Raw genomic sequence first — 20,533 nt, forward strand, 5'->3', positions numbered from 1 at the left:
ATGTAATGCTTCCAAAGTTAGCTCACAGCAGTGTGTGAAAGGTTCTTCCTCAGGTGTGAAGATGAATTCTAAAGTAAGCACTTCTTTACACAGCCAGCAAGCGGTCCACCTCCACAGCAAGCCTCAAACAGACAGAAGCTGTCATGAATAAACGGTTGTCATCGTCTGCAGCGCTTTTAAACGCTTCTGATCGAAGTAAGTGTTTGTGTGTCTGCTGGTAGCAGGTGTACTGCTTAACTGTTATTTGGGGAGGAGACAAGAGGTGGAATGATACTCCTCTTCCTCCCTTGCTCTGTAACTCACTTCATATTTTGATCTCAAATGCATTTCATACAATTTGTTAATCCAGCTTGACTGTTCAGGGCTTTGACCCAGTTGGTGTGATCTGTTAGAGGAGAAGAGTAACGGTAAAGATTGCTGGTTTTTTATTTTTTATTTCTGTAATTGTTTTACTAAAGTCAAATCTTGGTGAATGATTGATTCACAAATCATTTCACATCATCTTTAGGGGTTTGCATGCCTTAAATCACACCCTAAAATTTCAGCAAAGTAGAAATAGTACAAAAAGTAAAGTTTGTCTTGTTCTGTTAGACAACTTCAGTCATTTGATTGCCTGTGGGAAGGAAAAAATGACCTTAGTTTTGATATCTTTCTGTTGTGCCAGTCCTGTACTCTATAGACACACACTTTATTGTGATACTAGAATTCTGCTTTAACCAAATAGATAAGGATGAATGAAAAACTCTGACACCTGTTGGAGTTTTTTGGGTGGGAGGAGATTGTTTCATTTTGGCCTGGATTATAGCCATAGCGTGCAGCTCTGACACCATTTCCTAGCCCATAAGATTAGTGTAATCTTGATACTGATACCCAAATTATGCATTTCTTAAACTGTTAGTGCACATCACTGCCTGCGAGCATTCTGGGTTACTTACTGTGCCAATGACAGTCAAGGAATAGAAGTGGTCTGGAAGCCAACTATTTCTTTCATTTTATTTTTTTAAGGGTTTCTGAGAGTGTTTGCACTCTAGAGATAGTCTACCAATTTCTGTGGCTTCCAGTCTTGTTTTGAATTGCAACTTTGGGGTGGACGAAGCTCCTCTGACTGCAGTGTGTCATGTTTAAAATGTGCACTACCCAGCTGGTCTTAACAGGGATGCAGAGGATGGGATAGATCTTTGGTTTTCCCACTCTCTCGTAAACCTGTACATGCGAGTCTCCTCTCTGCCTCCTTCCCTCTGCTCCATCCCAATACATGCAAGCTACTTATGGAGAGGAAATAAGAAACAGACCTTACAGAATGTTACGTCAAGGTCATTCTGTAAATCATGGCAATCTGCCATCTCCAAAAAAAAAATAATTTACGAAACACAAGGAATTGTCCTTATCTACTTAAGAAAAAAAAATTATTTGCATGAGCCATATACCAGCTTGTTTTAGCCTGCGATTTCCTTGTGGGGAATCTTCCCAGTGTTTCATAGGAGCTTGCCTGTGTGCCAAATGTTGCATTTTTTCCCCCAAAATGACGAAAAGCATTAATAAGCTAAGAACTGTTTAATACAAAAACAAGTTCAACTAGGTCTATGCTGCAATGTTCTGTCAATCTACAACCTTTGATCAGATGAGCTGTGCTAGAAGAATCCCTAACATGGACACAGCTAACAGTGATTTTGCTGGTTCATGTTGGAAGGTGATGCAGCGGAAAAACTTGCACTCATACACTGAATGCCTGGCAGGGGAAATCAGTGAATATATGTATCCTGGCGTAGCTGCAGGGGCTCTGAGTCACTGGAGACTGCTTGTGATTTAAAATTATATTTATATATAATGTGACTGCAGGGTTCAACTCTGGGTATGAGTCAGAAATATGGCTGTAAAGTACAAATTAAGCCGCTAACAAAGGAAGTCACTAATTATCAACTAACTGGGATTGCTTTCAAACTTACTGTCATACCTTGAAATCCTTTGTGAATCCTTGTTTGCTTTGGAGGAAAAATTCTCAGGTGGCCTGAAATACAAGAAATTTGAACAGGACTCCAGAGATACAGAGGTCGACTAACTGACTGGTTAGATAACTACAACAAGTTAGAGCCATTCTGTGCTTTGGTCTTGCACTCGAGAAGAAATGGCTGCTTGGTAAATGATGGCTAAATTCAAATGACAGAAAATGCAGTCGCAGAATTAACCAGTTTGCTTCTGCCATATGTATGTGCCTGGGAAGGTGGAGGAGCATAACGCGGAACTGAGAGGAAGATGCTTGTCCCTGGATCAGTGGAGTATTTAATCAGCTGTGTTCTTTGTAAATTCTGAGCTGACCACTTTGTTTCTTGCTCTTACTTATACAGAATGCGAGCAATGGCCTTTTCCAATTATTTATTTAAAGAGGTGTACAAGGATGGCCTTGGTAGGTCAATGAAGAGGTCGATTGAGACTGGCATCCTGCTGCTATGATCAATAACATACAGGAATATAAGAAATCATGCTTTATATAGAGTAATTCTTTCTTGATCCAGTTTTCCTGCTTCTGAAGGATTCATACTATAAAGTGACTTGATTACTCTTTTGTATCTTACGGAAGTGGGGCAGGTGTTGGAGGGGACTTTTAGGCTTTTCAACAAAATTAATCCATGCACTTTCACTTCCAGGTACTACAAAGAGAAGTGCCTCATTAAACAGACTGAATAACAAAGTTCCTCTACATTCTCAGCAGTCAGCAGTCAAAGGTTCGCAGGTGGAACAGAAAGGTGCTAGAAACCAGTTTAGTTTGAGAATTGGGAGGCAGTAAACGGGATATTTGAAGTTGACTTTAAACCATGTCCTGGTTTCATTATAAATGCTTTTACTCAGGCTTTCACTGCTGTGCATGTAGTCTGTGCACTGTGGCATAAATATCATTCTGCACATTGCAGTGCCAGATATTGGGTAACTGTGTCTATAAACCAGCCTTATTCCTCTGAAAAGTGGAAGGGTGGGGGGAGAAAGACAAATGGTAGGCAAACCGTTTAGCTCATGAGAAAATAATGCTTCATGACGATAGATCGGTGGTTTTAGCTGATTGGCAAAAGCAAAGCATGGGAATGGCAGTTTAGAAAACAATGCATATAAATATCTTGTTAAAAATAATCTTCCTTACGCTTGGTCTCTAGGAGGAACAGAAAAGAAGAGGAGCACATCTTTGAATAGAATGAGTAGTAAACCCCAATCCTCTCCAGAACTAGAAAAAGTGAAAAAGGAAGAAAAAACAGGTGGTTGTTTCATAAAGCTGAATATTTCTTTTTAAAGCCATTCATAGTATAGTTTGGATAGGCTTACTTTCACTAGTTTCCTTGGTTCTTAAATTTTCAGGACTTTTTAATGGCTTTTTAGTTATCCAGTGGTAAAGATAAAATTGTAAATGGTAAAGGTTAAATTTCTCCCTTTGGATAAAAAAGAAATCCTGTAAGAAGGACTTTGACTTTGTTAAATATATCTCTGCTTGGGAGAGACGTATTTGAAAGCTGGTGGGTTTAAATATAAGATACAGTAAAAATGTCACTGATATGTTCACTTCTTAGTTAAATCTTACCTTTGCTTTTTAAACTCTCTTTCATTACTCAGTTTAAAAGCAACTTCTCTGTTCCTGCTGCTGGCCTAAACTTCGTGCATGCAAAGAAGGAAGAAACCTGTTCTCACTTCACTCTCTTTTTGTCTGTGTATTCCCCGCTAGGTTACAGATAACCTCTTTTCTAGGAACTCTTCCTAAAGCTGAAGACTAGCAACTTTTCTAACATGTTTTTCCCTTTGAGTTAACAATTCTGGAACTTCCCGTTTCAGCAGCTGTTGCCAACAGTGGAAATTATATTCTGCTTCAGAATCTTTCCTGTATGGGATGATGATGGGTGCTGTCCATGTGAATTTGGGTGTGCAAATGAAGCCTGACGATAGCAGTTTGCTTTGACTTGCAAGTCTTCTGTTTATCATGTCAGAACATCCTTTCCTGCAATCTAGAGAATATACCTCTGAAGACCTGGGTCAAAAACTTTTCATACTTTGACTGGCTTCAGCATTCATCTCTGTTGTACATCTCTGCCAGTCTTTGCACATTAAAATGATTAGTATTAAGCAAGCTAAGGACAAGAAGTATACCATAAAGGATTGCAGTGCTTAATCCTTCCGTGCTTTTAGTTTGGATTTCCCTCTCCATGACTTCAGTATTTTTCTTCCAAAACTGTTATGATTTGCAACTATGCTCACAGTCTTCCTTTGCTTTGTACTGCTTGTCTTTCTCATTATATGATTTCATGTTGGATCCTTTTTGATTTGTTCTCATCATTTAGCTCGTCGCTCCCAGCTCAGTCCTCTGGACAGTAGCGTAATCAGTCGCCTCCTCGCCCCCACACAGGCCTCCTTAGCTAGGAGTAAAAGTGCTGCTACGTTATCGGCTGATGGACAAGATCCCTCAGGTAACAGGAGGGCAGCAAAGCCTGAAGGTTTTATGCAGTTGCTCTTCAAGCAAGAACTTACATGATAGTCGCTAACTGTGCTACACTTCAGTATGAATCAGAGAGTTAATATATGGTTATGTATAATATTACTTATCCAGTATTTTATTTGGTCAGTAATAACCAATTCATATGCTATGTTGCATGTTTACTTTACAAAACCATAGAGTAATACTGGCTTTTAAACTCCAGTGCCAGTTTACTTGCTCTGTAGAGAACCAGACACTGGTGTTCATTTTGGGTTTTCTTTGTGTTTTTTTTTTTTAACTGACAGAGATCTGCATTTGGGTGTACCCTCAAATGAATGAGACTTACTGGTCAGAGAACAGTGCTAGGAAATGAAAGGGGAAAAAACCCAAACAAACATATCATTTCAAAGGAGGCTGAAAGGAATCAAAGCCTAAATTTCTTTAGGGGGAGAAACTCTTGTAGGCACATGACAAAGGGGTTATCTTAACATAAGTACAGGGAGCCCTGAGCTGGCTTCACTTAGGCCGATCGTAGAAGCAGAGGCATACTAGAAGGAGAAGATACTGTAGAGAAACCCTGGCTGGCTCAAGCAATTTTATATTGGTCCGGACTGAGCTGATAAGCCCACGCTGTGGCTCAGCTTAGTACTAGTGCAGGAATCTCTGCATCGTGGGCAAGCCCTAGCTGCATCCCACATGTCTTATAAATGTTATTGGTTGTAATAATGACCCAGTAAATGCGTATCTGGAACCAATGTGGAGTCCTTTCTCTTCTCTTCCCTTACAACTTGCATTCCCAGTTTTGCTTGTTTCCTCTTAAGTATGTTATTCCATCTTTATTTTTTATCTTATGCCACTTAACTTGGTCCTTGTTGGTAATGGTGATATTTCTACACTACTCCCCTTGTGTAATAATCATTTTTTACTTTTTTGGTTTGTAGTCAATGGTCATATTTTTGCACACCTATCTATGTGCCGCTTTTATTTTACCATGAATATTTCAGTTCATGTCATGTGGGGAAATACCATCTTTTTCACTGTCACTGACAGCATGAGACTTAATCACAATTGCTGAATTAAAGATAACTTTTACATTTTTATCAGTTTACTTAGAGGTACTTTCTTCATTTCAGTAGAAACGTACCTGTGCTTTAGCACAAACTGTGTACAAACAGAATGCAGTTCTCCTTGCACAAATGCTGTAAATATAAAAATAAAATGTATTTTCCATAAAGTTACAAAAATTCAGTGCTGGCATCTGTCACAATTTATTCAGACTACAGAAGAACCCAGTATCTAGTTTCAGAAGTAGATTTTTACATATGTGTATGCTTATCCATCTATGATTATGTTAGTGAAAAAAGTAATTAGAATATACAGTTTCTTTCAATATCTTACATGTAAAAAGGTTGACAGTTCAGGTAGGAAAGGTATTTTAGTTTAACAGTTGACCTCTTTCTCTTGATAGGTTTGTTTTACACTAACTATTTTGATTTGTTAATGTGGATAAAGGGCACACATATATAGTATTAAGGGGGTCAGAGAGCGAAAGCAGAATAACATAATGTTGCACAAACGCTTATTTCACAAGAAAAGTTTGTAAAGTAATGCTCAGGTTCCTAATGTAATGCCGTTTTTATAAATACTCTTTGAAAAGAAGGAAGATTTCCTCCTTGAGTGTGGGGGAAACGTGCTTAAAATTTGAACCTGTCGTGAAGAACTTGTAAAGAAAGATGCTAAGCCATTAAAACTGAAATATTTGTGATTAGATGCAGCTTGACTAAAAGTTAAGTAACACTGGTGTGTTGCAAATTTAGACGTTGTTTGGAAAAGCATTTTATTTTTATCTACTCCAGACTGCTGCTTTCAGAACGGTTTTATTCTTGGTGCTGTTGCTTCCAAAGTACTAATCGTGTGGTGGTGGTGTCTGTGTCCGTGACCCATTGCAATGTGCACTGCCTGTGGTGTTTCTCTGTACGGTTTCTAACACACATAATCTTTCTTTCTCTCTTTCTCCCTCTTCCTTTTCTCCTGTTCTTATGCTGTGCACTTGGTTCTCGTTTTGTCTTGTCAAATTCCTAACTTTTATAGAATCTCACCTCTGTCCTCGTTCAGCTTCAGCCAGTTCCATCAATTCCCCAGTCCCAACTCCTAAAGTGCCCGTGCGCAGCCGTAGCATCGACAGATTGAAGTCCTCTGTATCTTCATCTGATGCAAGTTCACCAGATTCAACTCAGGTTTGTTGAAAATCCACAGGAATTACGTTTGTATTAATTGGGAGGTTTGGAACAGCTCGGGATGGGATCCTGTTTCAACTTGCTTGCTTACTGAAATATTCAATAGCATTTGCTTAAAAAACACAGCATTGAAATGAAATTGGGATTTTTATGGTCCTTGACCTGTCTGGTATCTTAAAGGCATATTGTTTGCTGCTTATGGCTCTCAGAATTTAATTGGGGTAACATACGGACTGGGTCTGTGTATTGGAACATAAAGGAATTGTAAAGTACATCTTGTTGAAGTTGTATGTTTGTTGGGGTAGCAGCTCTTCTGTTTATAATGTATTCTAGAGAGTGAGCATTATTTTTTTTTAATGTATCTTCTTAGAAATCAGAGACAGAAAAACCATCCCCAGGTTCTGGTTTAAGACGCCCTCCCTCACCATCTGTGTCTGCCCGTAGAAGATCCCCCTCTCCTGCTAATTTGGTGAAGCGTCCTCCATCACCTTCTGCAGTTAGGTATGCGTCCAGGTTAAATATCTTCTTTTATTCAGAGCTGAGGACTTAGTTTTTGGTCTGATTTCTCCTTCAACAGTAGGAATGCAGCTCTTACTTGAACCTTTGTCTCTTTTGTGCAGGCAAAATACACCCTGGTTTTCTGTGCAGTCTGCACTAAAACCAACAGGAAGCAAGGGAGCTTCTGAATAAGCTGACCTGCCTGTATTAGTGTAGGAAGCTTCTTGGATTGGAATCACAGGGTTCATCCTTGATATGGAGTAAATGGAGGTCTGGGCTAGCTGACCTGTTTTGATGTTAGCCCACAAGTAGCAAGTCCAAGTGCCCCGGGTATTTTGGAATCCTGTATTTGAGTTTTATGAGGAAGGCACCAGTAGTTTGTGGGTGGATTTATTTTTAACAGTGAGGTACGTAATGTAAACTAACCAAAGTAGACTGCTGTCCTCAGTTGCGTGTTTGAGGTTTTCAGTGTTAGCCCTGAAAAATACTCTTTTATTTCAACAGACAGAAGACTCGCCCACCTTCGCCTAGCGTGTCAAAACAAAGGCCACCATCTCCTACTCCAGTCTCTAAACCGGTACCCATTCAACGTCCACCTCTCACGCCAGGTGTTATAAACATTACCAAAAAGAAAACTGAAGCAGAGAGCAAACCAAAGGATAAGAATACAGAAGGAACAGGACAAGAGCAAGGTGCTTCACCAGCCTTGGACAGAGATGCGGTAGCAGCTAGCACAAAGACCAAAGAAGGTGAGTTTTTCTCAGTGACTGATGTACTCTTACTCAAGACATCTCCAGTGTGTGCTAGGACTGGTGAAATAATTCATTCATGAGGCAGACCGCTGGAGGGTAGGATACTTTAAGGCAGAAGCTATTCATTGCTGATTATCTATACAGTAATTCTACGTGGTATGACTTTTGGGTGTGGATTTTAGTGCAGTAATTGGGTTATTTGACTTGGAGATTTAAGTCAGGAGCTTTCAATATTACTGCTTGTACTATAATTTTAAGAAAAGCAGAAACCCTGTTTGCATTTTGGACTTCAGCCACACCAGCTGAGGGATCTACTAGCTTAGGTTTGCAAAGTCAGTAGTTAAACTATGCAAAGGTCTTTCAGTCCAGTTAGTAGTTCTTAAAATGGCTTGTGTAGAGACCTGCTTGGAGGAAGACATCAGCTACTGGGGTGTCACAGGCTGAGAGCCAGTTTTCACAAAGCTAGAAGGCTGTCTCAGTCTCAATTCCAGTGAATGTATAATCATTGCTGCCTCAGGAAAAAGTGGTCAGTTCACAGGTCACACTGAGAAACTATCATGGTAGATTAAGGAGAGCCATATACCGGATAAGCAATTAGTCTTCTAGTCGTCATTTTCATGCCAAGTAAGCACAGCCTCTGTCCCTCTTACTGGAAAAATGCCATCTGCCATCTCCAGAACAGAATCTGGGAGAACCTTCTGATGAGGTCTGGCAGGCACTTCTCTGCGGAGAAGGACTTAGGGGAGACTTAACAGGAAAAGGAGGGGTCTCTGGAATTTAAGCTACAGCCAGTGGGCAGTACGGGGGGTGAAAATCCTTCAGACACAAGGTAAGTGGGAAAATATGCTTGCTGCACGTTACTGCATGTATGGTTCCTGTTGTGCATTCCTCAGCTGCTGCAGTTGTCTGTTATTTCTGAGGCTCTTCCTGACACTGCTCAATGTTGGATGTGAAATAGTGTTAGTCAGCTGAAGAACTCATTATGGTACAGTTCTTTGAGCATGTGTTCCTCTAGAAGGAAACCTGGATGTCATAGTCAAATGTGGATGTTTGTATGCAGTTGCACATCCATCTTCAGTGTCATGTCATTTATCTTTGCAGTCAGAATGTCCATCCCTCGATGTGCTACATTACTGTGGATAAACATCTTGCATGCCTCAGAGGGGGCATAATCAATTGTGATCAATGTCATCGGTCGGTTGAAAGCTCCGTAACAATGTGTCCTATTTCTGTATCTTCCAGTTGTTCTGGAACAAGAACATCTGTCCTTGTTCCTTGGATGCCCCACCTGTCTCCCCTCTGCACTGACTTCTGGAACTGTATTAACCCAGTTTATCTGTTTCCGTTTTATTTTATTGTTGATCTCCAAGCTAGTCATCTTTGTAGTGATTCATACTGGTGCTGGGTGAAGCTCTTTTTCTTTGACACATAGAAGATAAGGAAATAGTGGGCATGTTCTTCAACAGAGATGATTTTGTTTATCTCTTTGAATGTTTTGGTACACTGCAATATTGCTAAGTGAGGCAAAATCTTTGTTCTTAAAAAGAAAAAGTTGCTTTCAATTTTCATTTTGCACGTCTGTGTAGGCAGTTCACCCTGTGGGGTGGTGCAATACCATATTCCAGACAGCTTCTGAAGTCAGAGTGCACCAATGAATGGCATGTGGCAAATCAGTCTCTAGGTCTTGTAGGTTCAACCTAATTTCAGTTTTGTGCACTTGTATCTTCATACCATCTCTTTTTCTTCAAACTAAACTTGATTGCCCGTTGCTGACAGACAGCAATCAAGTTTTTGTCTTGTTTTTTGTGTCTTCCTACTAAAATATACCATTCTGCAGTAAAACACTTTTTATTTTTCAGTGACTTGGAGCAGTTGTCAGTTCTGGCAGCAGCCTTTCGCAGCTTCTCTGAGAGTTAAAAGGCTTGTTTCAACTTAAAGCATAAGAAGTGCTCCTTCATGAGCTCTCACCTTATGCATGATGATAGGTAATAAGCTATCATGGAGCCTCACTTTTTTGGTATCTGGGTAGTGAAGGCTTTGGAATATGATTCCTAGATTAATTGTGAATAAATGACTTGCCTTGAAATGTGTTGGAATCTTCCCTCCATCCAATTAATAGTACATTTTACAATTGTTCTGAGACATTTCTCTTGCCTGTTTCCCTCTTTCCCCTTCTATCACAAAAAGGTCCTTTGAGATAAAGATCTTGTCAGGAATGACAGTGGGAGTACAAGGAAAGTGGAGCTGAGTGTAAAACGCTGGAAGAATCTTCTTCAGGCATGTTAGCAATCATGTTGGGATGTCCCATGTCCTGCCCTATGAAAACAGACTGTACACAAGGAGAGCATGGAGATGAAAGCCCTATTGAAGTAACCATATGGAAAACATCAGTAAAGCTTTGAAAGTGAAAATGCAATGGGAAGATCCCCCACAGACTTGAAGTCTCCTACCCATTCTTTTGTTTTTATGCCCCCTGTTCTTTCCATATCTGCAATGTTCGGAATCGTTGTGACTAATTTTCTTCGATCATTTTCAATACCGGATATTCATCATATTTCAAGCTATCATTATTATGTTATAACTGTATAACCTAAAAGCGTACAACCTTTAGGATTCTTGCTAAGGATTAAGTTGTCTTATTTAGGTTCAATTTTGAGGGGGGGAAATAGGTTAAACCTGACATTAAATGTCAACCAATTTTGATACAACTGAGATTCCAGTAGTGTTAAAATAGGACTGCTGCATCGGTTGCTGTGCAAGTACACAATAGAAGATGGCCTCTGCTGTAAAAAGTGACTAGTCTAAACTGGCAAGACACTCAAGTGGTAGAGGAGAAGAGAGGCATTTTGATTTCTCCATGGTTGTATACTGGCAACACTAAATGAAACCTCCCTCCTTTCCTTTAAATAAAAAAGGAAGTTGCAGAATATAGAAAGAAAAACCCATGCAAGTAGGCAGATCCTGCTGATGGTTCTTATAACTACAAAGGAGTGGTCTTTCCTGCTCAGAGAGGAGGAGGAGGACTCCTTTTGACTGAGTTCAAATTTGGAACTGTCGTGAGTGATTTTGTTTGTACCATCATGACTGCATTTTTGCCCAAATCAGAAGCAATGTGTTTTCTGGGGAGGTGCTTCTTTTTCAGTGTTGGATAAATCTAAATATTAGAAAACTTCTCTGTGATTGCACTCCATCAGTGCTGGAATGCTTTTCCTAGGACTCCAAGAACAATTTTTATGCACAAAACACTGCCATGATTCAGCTGCTGAGGGTTTATTCTGTGTAATTATGCCCTGCAGCTGCAGGTAGTGATTACGTGTGCATGGGGCTTAAGCAACTTTTCGAGTATTGAAGTTCCAAATGATGGAATTGTGTTTTGGATGATTTGTCTTTAGGTCAGAAGCAAAATAACTGATCAAACTCTGATGTCATTGTTCATTAACATTACCTTGACGTGAAGGCTTTATAAATGTTAAGCAAATGTATATGTGCTGATTTGTGAAATATTAAAAAGAAGAAAGGCAGGTCCTCACCAACTTTAGGATGCTATTGCTCTACTGACAACAAAAGCTAGTTCTCTGAATATTCAGATGATGAGTTCCTAAGTCACATTCAAACAGTAATATTTCTAGAGAGTGGTAATAACTGATAAAAATCAGAGTTCTTTCAATATATATTGAGAGCAACTGGATGGCAAGGGTGGTTTTTTTCCCTGATGTTAATTTATAATAGTATCTCTGATGTTCAGACACCATAACACCAGGCAGGACGTGAAGAAACATAAGCTGCAGGACTGTACAAATATCTACTAACCTGGTGGCTGGAGCTATTTTGATCCCCATGTAAATTGGAAATTGATTTGCTGCTAAAATGTGTAGAAATACGGTATTACTGAAGTCATTACCCTGTGCCTTGAGGGCCAGATGAAATGGTGATTATCTGCACACTAAGATACTCTATAAATATAAAGGCATGAATATTAATATTATGAAACAAGAGAAATAAAAAAAAAATTAATATTTCCTCTTTAGGGTCATGTGCGTTCAGTTTTATTAGAAGGAAGTTAAGTGTATTTCCTAAAGCAGTTATTTTTTTCAGTTTTCTTTTAAGTGTTTGTAAGTGTTCTAGAATTAACATGTCTTTTCAGAAACGTGTTTTTAAATATTATGGTAATTGGAGAATATCTTTAACTGTATTGTCTGGTATATGGTTGGATCAGTGTAATTGAAATGAGTTGTTGTTAATTTCAGTGTCAGTGAGATACTGTGGCTCTGCATTTATTTAGGTCTCCCTTTTGGCTCTTGTGGGCCCTTAGATACAGGGTATACTCACTGAATGATGAGCACTGATCGAAAAGATAGTGGGTCAGTTGGCCGAAAGAAAAATCTCATCTCACAATGATAACATCTTTCTTAATTTTAAGTTACTGGGGCTTTTTAACAGCAGTTTCTTCTAACCTTTGCAGAATCAGGTAGCAAAACAGTAGCAGGGACCACCACAGCTGAAGAAGCTGCTAAAATCTTGGCAGAGAAACGACGTCTAGCACGGGAGCAAAGAGAGCGTGAAGACCAAGAAAGAATTCAGAGACAGGAAGAGGAAAGGTAACAATTCGGGAGATGGAAGGGATGTTTTCAGTGGTGGGGTGTGGTTGGAGTGGACACTCCAGCTGTATATGTTTCCTAAGCTTTAATTTAAGTTCCTGTAGATCTTAATGCAGTTCCTGAAGCAGAGACAGGCCCTTACACCGTTTGAGACGGGACAGGTTGCTGTGTGTATCATTACATATATACTGAAATATAGATTAATGCATAGTCCCTGTGCAAATCACTGCTTCTCTTTCCTTCCAGTCACCAGTGGTGCTTTTATTTCAAAACTAGAATGTGCTTTTTACACCACTTGTAGTTGTTTTGTTTGTATTTGTCTTGAAATAGTCAACCTCTCTGTATTAAAGTTTCCTTTGATGAACTCAGGCAGTGGTTTGATGGTACATTAAATCTCATGTTAGTGATCCAAAATCTGGATCAGAAATGTTGCAGCCAAGTAATTCAAACTGATAAATCAGTGTGCATTTGGTTCACTGCATAGAAGTTGTTAAAAATAAATTACTAACTTTGTGCTGACTAACTATGCCAGATCAGGTGTCACCTGTCTGTGCTTCTGTGAACATGATGGAATATCAGATTTTGTCTGTTTTCCACTCATGAGTATAAAACTGTCATAAACTTGCATATAGTCTGCTATAGCTGTTTTATCAGAAATATGTCATCACATCTGTTGTGTACGTCTGCATGATCTGGCAGCGTACACCTCCAGTATATCTCTGGAATTCGGACTATAGAAGAAACACTCTTTTAGGAAGTCCAACTAAATTTATGTTTGGCAGTGATTAAAAGCTTCATTCATGTCATGGATGCAGGTGGTATGTGTTAAATAGTTGTCGCTTAACCCAGTTCTCAATCAAACATTCCATTATTGGAGCAACCTGCCTTGGCCTTGACTTAATCAGCAAAGAACTCGTAGATAGTTTCTTGCAAGTTATTCTGCTTTTTCCTTTGACTGGTCTGGATGGTGGCATTTGTAAATCCACACCAGAAAGTATCTTTACACAGTTATTTTGTGATTGGATAACTTAGAACTTTCTTGCTTTCCTAGTCTGTCTCATGTGTATGCACACTTTTAAAGAAATAAATACCCAGTCGGTAATCTGTATCTTGGAAACACTAGAATCAGAGAAGAACAAATGGCCAAGAGAGCAACTGAGGAAAAAGCACAACAGGAGGAGGAGCTCCGCAAGCAGGAGGAAGAAAAGAGACTGGCTTATGAAGAACAGCAAAGACAAGCTGAAGAGGAGAGGATCCGCCGAGAACAGGAAGAGCAGGAAAAACTTGCAGAGCTTCAACACCAGGTCTGTTTATCTGTAGGCTCCAACTGTGTTCCTCATACAAGCTGCTGACGTGTTTTCAAGGGGGTTATCTTTGATTTTCTGTCACAGAACAGTTTTGACAAATCTCTGTCAGGAATGATATAAAGCAGAGTTCATACTGTGTGAGATGGATTTGAGAATGTCTTGAAGTTCTTTGCTTGCCCTAGTCTCTGTGATATTTTTTTTCAACATTTGATAAATTCAGGTGTGGGGCAGAAGCAGGTATTTTGGATTTTTTTTTCAGCCATCTGGGATGCTATTTTGCATATGTAAAATATTTGTACTGAGCCCACTTTACCAGCTTACTGCTATGGATTATATGGAGGTGGTCTGTCTGGAAAGTCATCTGGCTTAGCCTGATTCCTTTAAAAGAAAGATCGGTAGTGTTTCCAAGTCTACTTTTCCGGTTGCTAGATAGTCTTCCACAGCTCGTATCTGTGTACCTTTACAAAGCCATCCTTCTAACTGAAGGAGGCTGTTCTGCAGAAAGTGGACTTCCTTTAAATGAGATTGATTTTGAAAATTAAAGCAATTTTACAATGAAATTCTTTGTGCTTAAAGAGCTGTATCTTATGGATGACATTGACATGTGCCTGAATGTTTCTTTAAAAGCTTGTTTAAGTTTATTACAATTATTCAGCGTTAACTTTGCTTCTGTCTTCTTTCCAGTCATACTGGAAAAGATTTTCCAGTGTAGAAGGAACAGAAGATGTTCAGCACCAAGTGTCTTGGTAGTAATACCTGACTGCCAAGATTTTTAAATTAACCTTGCCATATTTAGAATTTAATTGCTGTCTTGATAAATTATCCTTCTTAGACAAATCTTCATCCTGAAGTATAGTTTGAACCCTGAGTAGCTCAACACCATTCAGAACATTTGCATAATCACAATATAGCCATGCACATAGTTTTTCTTTTCAGATCAGTTTCTGAATGTCATAGTAATATATATTTCATGTCAGTAGCTAGGTAATTGGCATTTAGCTGCAATGTATGGTAATATTAAATAGTGATTGTCTGATGTTCCTGTCTGTGTTGAACCAGAATCTCTGTGACAGCTCTGCTTTTGGCTCTTGGGAATGAGTTGTACATTGGGTGCTCTCTTCTTTTTGTTTTATTTTCAGAGAGAAGAAGCTGAAGCAAAAGCGCAAGAAGAGGCTGAAAGACAGCGGCTGGAAAGAGAGAGAATTATGCAGCAAAATATGCAGGAACGGCTTGAAAGAAAGAAGGTATACTGTTTTGAAAGCAGAGAGGTTTCTCAGCCTAAAATAGTGGTTGAGGTGTTAAACTGAACAGGCAAACGGTCTCAGATGCATTTAAATAGAAGTAGTGTGGTTTTTTTTAAAAAACAAAAAGCCATCTCTGGCTTGTGAGGTTTAAAAACTGGCAATAAAGTAGTAAATTTATGAAAAATGAAAATACTTTATGATTGATGAAAATTTAAACCAGAATGCTGAAACATAAAGCTCTGTATGTCATTGTAAATATTTTCCATTTTAACAGAGAATCGAAGAAATAATGAAAAGAACACGAAAATCAGATCAAAATGAATCTAAGGTACTTTTTTGTTTGGATCTGTGTAATGACAGAATAGGCCCTTCCTAGAGAAGGCTTCGCCTTGTATCCTATCTTCCTCTGTTATCCTTACGTCCATGTGAAGTGCAAATTCTGGTGCACCAGAATAATTTTCAGTAGCTTCCCATTACACACATTCTTCTGCTTTGCTTGTTCTGATGAGAAGTCTTTGATGCATTTTATTCAAGGCATATAGAAACTATGTGATCTGGCATTATCACTTGCAGATTGGGTAAAAAAAACACTGGTTAGTAATGGATTTTATTTTTTTTTTTTAAACTGTATGCATTCTGCTGGAGCTATTTTTCCCCGCAAAACTTAAATTTCTGGCTTCATCTGTTTTCTTAAAGCAAATCTTGGATGCTTCTTGGATTGCTACAGTAAACTGGGTGTATTTTTGTTAATGTAGTGGCCTAAGGTTTGTGGTAGATTGTGCATATTATATGGAGGAGTAGTTGTTCTTCTCTGAACATTCAAAGACCCAAGTCTTCATATAGTTGAAAATCAATAAATATTTAGCATACACCTTGGAGAAACAAGGGGGAAAGGAGCTCAGGAATAGTTCATAGGTAGGAGGTGGAAGTGAGTCCCACATGTTCCTTTACAGGCTCTGGCTCAGCAGAGCATGTGTCGCTGGGTGATCTGATTGTCTATTACCCTGTGGACTAGTGTGGCCTTACTGCTGGGCACAGAATAGTCCTGCATGGAAGCTATGATTGAACCATTTGTGAAATGTTAGAGGGTACTGAGTTATTCCAAATAACACTCTGGCAATTCAGTTGCAGAATGAAGGGAAGTCTGCCTCTGAGGCTATGGAAGGAGAGTATATTGAAGAGGAGGAAGAGTTGGGTCTTGAGAAGACTGATCAACCAGGTAAGGAAATTTGATGAGTCAGGTCTAAGTGGCAGTCAGTGTCTCAGTGATGTTTAAGCATTGTTAAAAAGGTCACTCACGTAATAGCATCGTGATGGTCTGAGATGCAAGTCCCAGAAGCACCAGGGAGGCTCTCTGCGTGAACAGAGAGTAGATCACTGCCTGTTCCATACCACAAGAGACAGTCAAAATGATTAAATGCAAAAATGATTTGAGAGTGAAATGCAGGCAGCATGCTTTCATTTTACAAGTGTATTTTTAAAGATGGAAAACAAATTTCATGTTGTTATAGGCAGCTTGTCTGTAGGGAAATGAGTCTATTGAAGCCAAGTACCTCAAGTTTTGGCTAGGAAAGGTCATTTTGGCACTTAGTATTTTAAAGGAATAAAATACAATTCTGTTACTGAAGCTCTGGGGGTTTTTTTTTCCTTTCTTTTTTTCTTTCTCCCACCTCCCCTTTCAGGAAAGCTAAATGGCGTTGACTTACCCCAGGAAGTCAAGGGGGAGGCAGAGGGTTGTTTAGAGACTGCGCATGGCTTGATGTCTACAAACTCTGAGGAACAAGATGTGTCAGAGTTGAAGGCCAATGAAGTATTTATGAATGGAGGTGATTTGAAAAGTCATGAGGGGTCTCTACTTGTTACTGAATTAAAAGATTCCAGGTGAGTCTGTGTAGGTGGCTGTTTTACTGTCAGGGTAGTTATCTGTCACACAAGAAATCCGTCTCTATGTTTAATTTAAATTTAGTGCTATATGTAGCGTTGCATCAAATTCTGCACCCCGCTAGCATTGTGGTATTTCTCTGGCTTGCTCCAGGCATGTGGCGTGTGCATGCTGTCAGTTTACTGCTTCATGCAGAGGCAGTTAGTTCAGGATAATTGTTTGTTTAGATGACACCATGTTAACAGTACTGGCTTTGCTAAGAAGTGAGACACATGGCCAGCAACGTGGCCCTGTTACGCATAAAGATCAACATTGGCTTGAAATCTTTTCCCTCGAAATGGCTAGCAGTTCTTTTCATTAACAAAACGTTAAACAAGAGGGAGGGGGACAACAGTGAAAGGGAAGAATAACCTACAGAAAGCTCTAGAACAGTTTCAGTTGCGCTGAAACACCAAAAACCTTCCTTAATGGAAACTTTTTTTAGTATTTCAAATTTTATCTTTTTGAACATAAAGCATTTCAGTCTACTACTGGAAAATCTGTCCTCTGATGCTTGTTCCATTTGCTCATATAAATGCTAATGATTTAGAAATGACATTGTGAACTCTTTTTTTTTTTTTTTTTTAAGTGATGATAAATTCATTTTATTCCTCCAGTGATGGATTATAAAGACTTTTTCATTATTTTCTTAAGAATGAATTAAAATTGATCACTCTGATTTGGATTTAGATTTTGGATCTGTTTTAAGTATTGCTAGTCTTGTGAGGCTGTTTTGTGTTTTAAAAGTCTTAACTGGAGAGAAAAAAGGAAAAATGCACACTACTAAAATAGGGTTTTAATGGTGCAGGACTTTAAACTTCTTGCTTTCTTATATCAAATCTCTGGAGCCAGACCTTACCTGAGAGCTATTAGTACAGTAAAAAGTGAGTATATCTTGGTGAGTTGTTCTTCCCCATTGGCTCTTGGAGGGGAGATCCTGCGTGGCAGCTGGAGGAGCTTGTCTGGGAATGCCCTTCAGGATATTCAGTGCTTTGCAAAGTATGCAGACTGCTAATTGGCTGGCCTGTAATCAATCTAAAGGTTAAACATGCAGAAATTGTAATACAAGTATCAATTTTATTTTTTTTCCTAGCCATCCTGCAGAAGAAATGGTTGTTGATGACTCAGTGAAGTTGGGTGTTAATGAAGCTAATCATACAATTGGACTTACTCAGAATCTTAACGGAAAATCTGGTTCATGGACTTTTGAGGAGTTTATTGACGTTGGAGTACATTCCAAGTCAACCAAACTGAGCTCGGACAGCATCTCTGCTGGTAACTGTAATCAAAACTTGAATGATGCTGCTACAATACCTTCTAGTCCCAAATTGGCTTTTGAGGAAGATGGTGCAGTGAATTCATTGACCAAACCTATAGATGCTTCATCAGGTAATCCAAGCTGATTTCCCTATCTGTCTCTTCCTCTGGCTAGGTAATTAACTTCCTTGCATTTTACTCCCCTTGCCTTAACTTCAGCTTCTTATTTTCAAGGCACTTTTTCCAATGTGTAGACCAGAGGGAAAGCTCTTTCTTTAGTGCTTGTAACTTGCATTCTGTCAAAAGGAGTCACCAACTGATGCCTTTTTAGCGACTTGTTCTAGACAGCAGCTAAGGCCTGACATTAAGGCTCTTCCAAAGACACAGCTAAGCCCCTGTGAAGCTCCTGTGTCTCCTACCAGCACTCAAGCCCATTGAGTTGTTGTATTTTAGGCTTCTTCTAAGATGGCTTAAATGGCACATGTTACTTTTGAAGATACTAACAGTTTAAAAGGTGTCTGATGTAACTCTACAGACAAGACCTTTCCACTCCTTTCCACTCCTAGGCATGTTCTGTAACTTTTTGATGCTGACCTGCATGGTCTTAGAAGGTGTCTTCTGGCTCTGGCAACATATTAGCTGTCCTCTCTACTTACTGTAGAATAGCCTCTCACTTCACTGAGAGGGGTAACACCAACCTGAAATTCCACAGACGGTTGTGTTACATTTTGGAAGGAGTAGTAAAACTGCACACGCAATATTCTGAATTTTCTGAAAGAAGCAGAGCTGCATCTGAAACCACATGTACTTGAGAAGCCAAACCCTCATGTAGTACAGCATAGCATGTCAGAGAGGCTTCAGCTAGCTAGTTTACATAAGACTAAACTTCTCTGGTGTTGGAACTAAACCCCAAATGGACGTACTCACAGCAGGAGATCTCTTTCCATGAGATAAATGACTGCGTGAACAGTTGAAATGAATGGTAGTGGGAAAAACAAGACTTGCTATCCACGTTTTCTTTAAGTGATGTGTAGCACTTTTTTTTATTAAAGTGTAGCACTTTTCTAGACTGAACTGCTTCCTGAGTCTGCTCTGTCACTCTGCGTCTTGTGAATATTAGTCCCATGAACATAGCCTTATTGAGACTGTCCTCGAGGCCATGACTAAGTGGCCCATGGGAAATTTAATGTGATGCTGCTGATAACATTTTGTTCTGACCAAAATCATTAACTTTTTAGTGAAGAAAGTATTGCCTTTTAATTTTGAACTTGAAAATGTTTAGACATATTATGGTTTAAGAATTATGTACATAACTTTGAAAACTAATATTCATATATAAGAAAAGAAAAGCTACTGTGCTGATTTTGGACCATAAGTAACCAAGTGGTTCTGTGCTCGCTCCCTGGATGTAGATTCTGACAGTGATGATAGACGTATGTGGAATACACAGTTACGATGGTTAAATGTTTTCTTCTCTTTGCTCTTTGGACAGAACTGTGAACACACTAGAGACCTGGAAATAATCTGATTGCACTTCAGTAATCCAGTGTTTTATCAAGTACCGAAGGCCTTGTTTTGAAAAGCTGCTTCTTTACCTTTATCCACCTTCAAGTTTGCAAAAAACAAAAAAAACACCGGGGGGGTGGGGGGGCGGGGGGGGGGGAGAGATTTGCACCTTGAAACATTTCAGGGAAACTGTTGTGCTGATGTTCCTTTTCCATTTGTTTAGCTAATTGTTAGATAAGATTTCCTTGTTTAAATATCACTTGTTTCCCTTTTACAGACTTTACAGTAACCTGTTTGGGTCTTTTTTTTATTTTCATATTAGTATCATGTACAGCAACGTGCCACTGGAGGCTCCCCAGTTAGCTACTGGCCAGATTCTGCATATTCCTAAAATGGCACTTGATGAAATAAAGGACTCATTCAGTGTGTGTGTGTGTGTGTGTGTGTTAAAGCTGAACTCCCTTTGTGTAACGTTCTAGAAAAATGCTGTTACTTGTTGGTTCACATGCTATTTAAAAACACAGAATTGAATATCTTCAATTTTGAATGGAGAAGAAAAATTTCTTATTTTCTAACAAACATGAAAATATTGGCAGTTTCAAAATGCAGTATCATATCATCGCTAATGTGTTTTAATCTGTTGGAAAACATCAAAACATTTTACAGCATATGCACTAATGTAGTACAAAAATGTTGAGTACCTAGCTGTGTCTGTTGTAGTGCAGTTTAACATGTCATGCTTTTAAAAATGTTTTCCTTTTGA

At 39.1% G+C, this 20,533-nt stretch overlaps 1 protein-coding gene across 1 annotated transcript in view; it reads left to right on the plus strand.

The window, feature by feature from the left end:
- MAP7D3 (MAP7 domain containing 3) overlaps positions 1 to 19,402 on the plus strand; it is a 44,927-nt gene extending 25,525 nt beyond the window's left edge. Inside the window, exons 7-20 of the mRNA XM_059824442.1 lie at positions 94 to 195; positions 2,646 to 2,744; positions 3,147 to 3,245; positions 4,317 to 4,442; positions 6,542 to 6,687; positions 7,058 to 7,188; positions 7,690 to 7,934; positions 12,400 to 12,535; positions 13,659 to 13,839; positions 14,982 to 15,086; positions 15,361 to 15,414; positions 16,212 to 16,305; positions 16,769 to 16,967; positions 18,101 to 19,402. Of these exons, the coding sequence (XP_059680425.1) occupies positions 94 to 195; positions 2,646 to 2,744; positions 3,147 to 3,245; positions 4,317 to 4,442; positions 6,542 to 6,687; positions 7,058 to 7,188; positions 7,690 to 7,934; positions 12,400 to 12,535; positions 13,659 to 13,839; positions 14,982 to 15,086; positions 15,361 to 15,414; positions 16,212 to 16,305; positions 16,769 to 16,967; positions 18,101 to 18,410 (2,027 nt within the window). The 3' untranslated portion in view covers positions 18,411 to 19,402. The remainder of the gene's footprint in view (positions 1 to 93; positions 196 to 2,645; positions 2,745 to 3,146; positions 3,246 to 4,316; positions 4,443 to 6,541; positions 6,688 to 7,057; positions 7,189 to 7,689; positions 7,935 to 12,399; positions 12,536 to 13,658; positions 13,840 to 14,981; positions 15,087 to 15,360; positions 15,415 to 16,211; positions 16,306 to 16,768; positions 16,968 to 18,100) is intronic.
- Positions 19,403 to 20,533: the final 1,131 nt, after the last annotated feature.

Source organism: Gavia stellata, chromosome 14 (assembly GCF_030936135.1).
Source record: "Gavia stellata isolate bGavSte3 chromosome 14, bGavSte3.hap2, whole genome shotgun sequence".
NCBI classification, from domain to species: domain Eukaryota; kingdom Metazoa; phylum Chordata; class Aves; order Gaviiformes; family Gaviidae; genus Gavia; species Gavia stellata.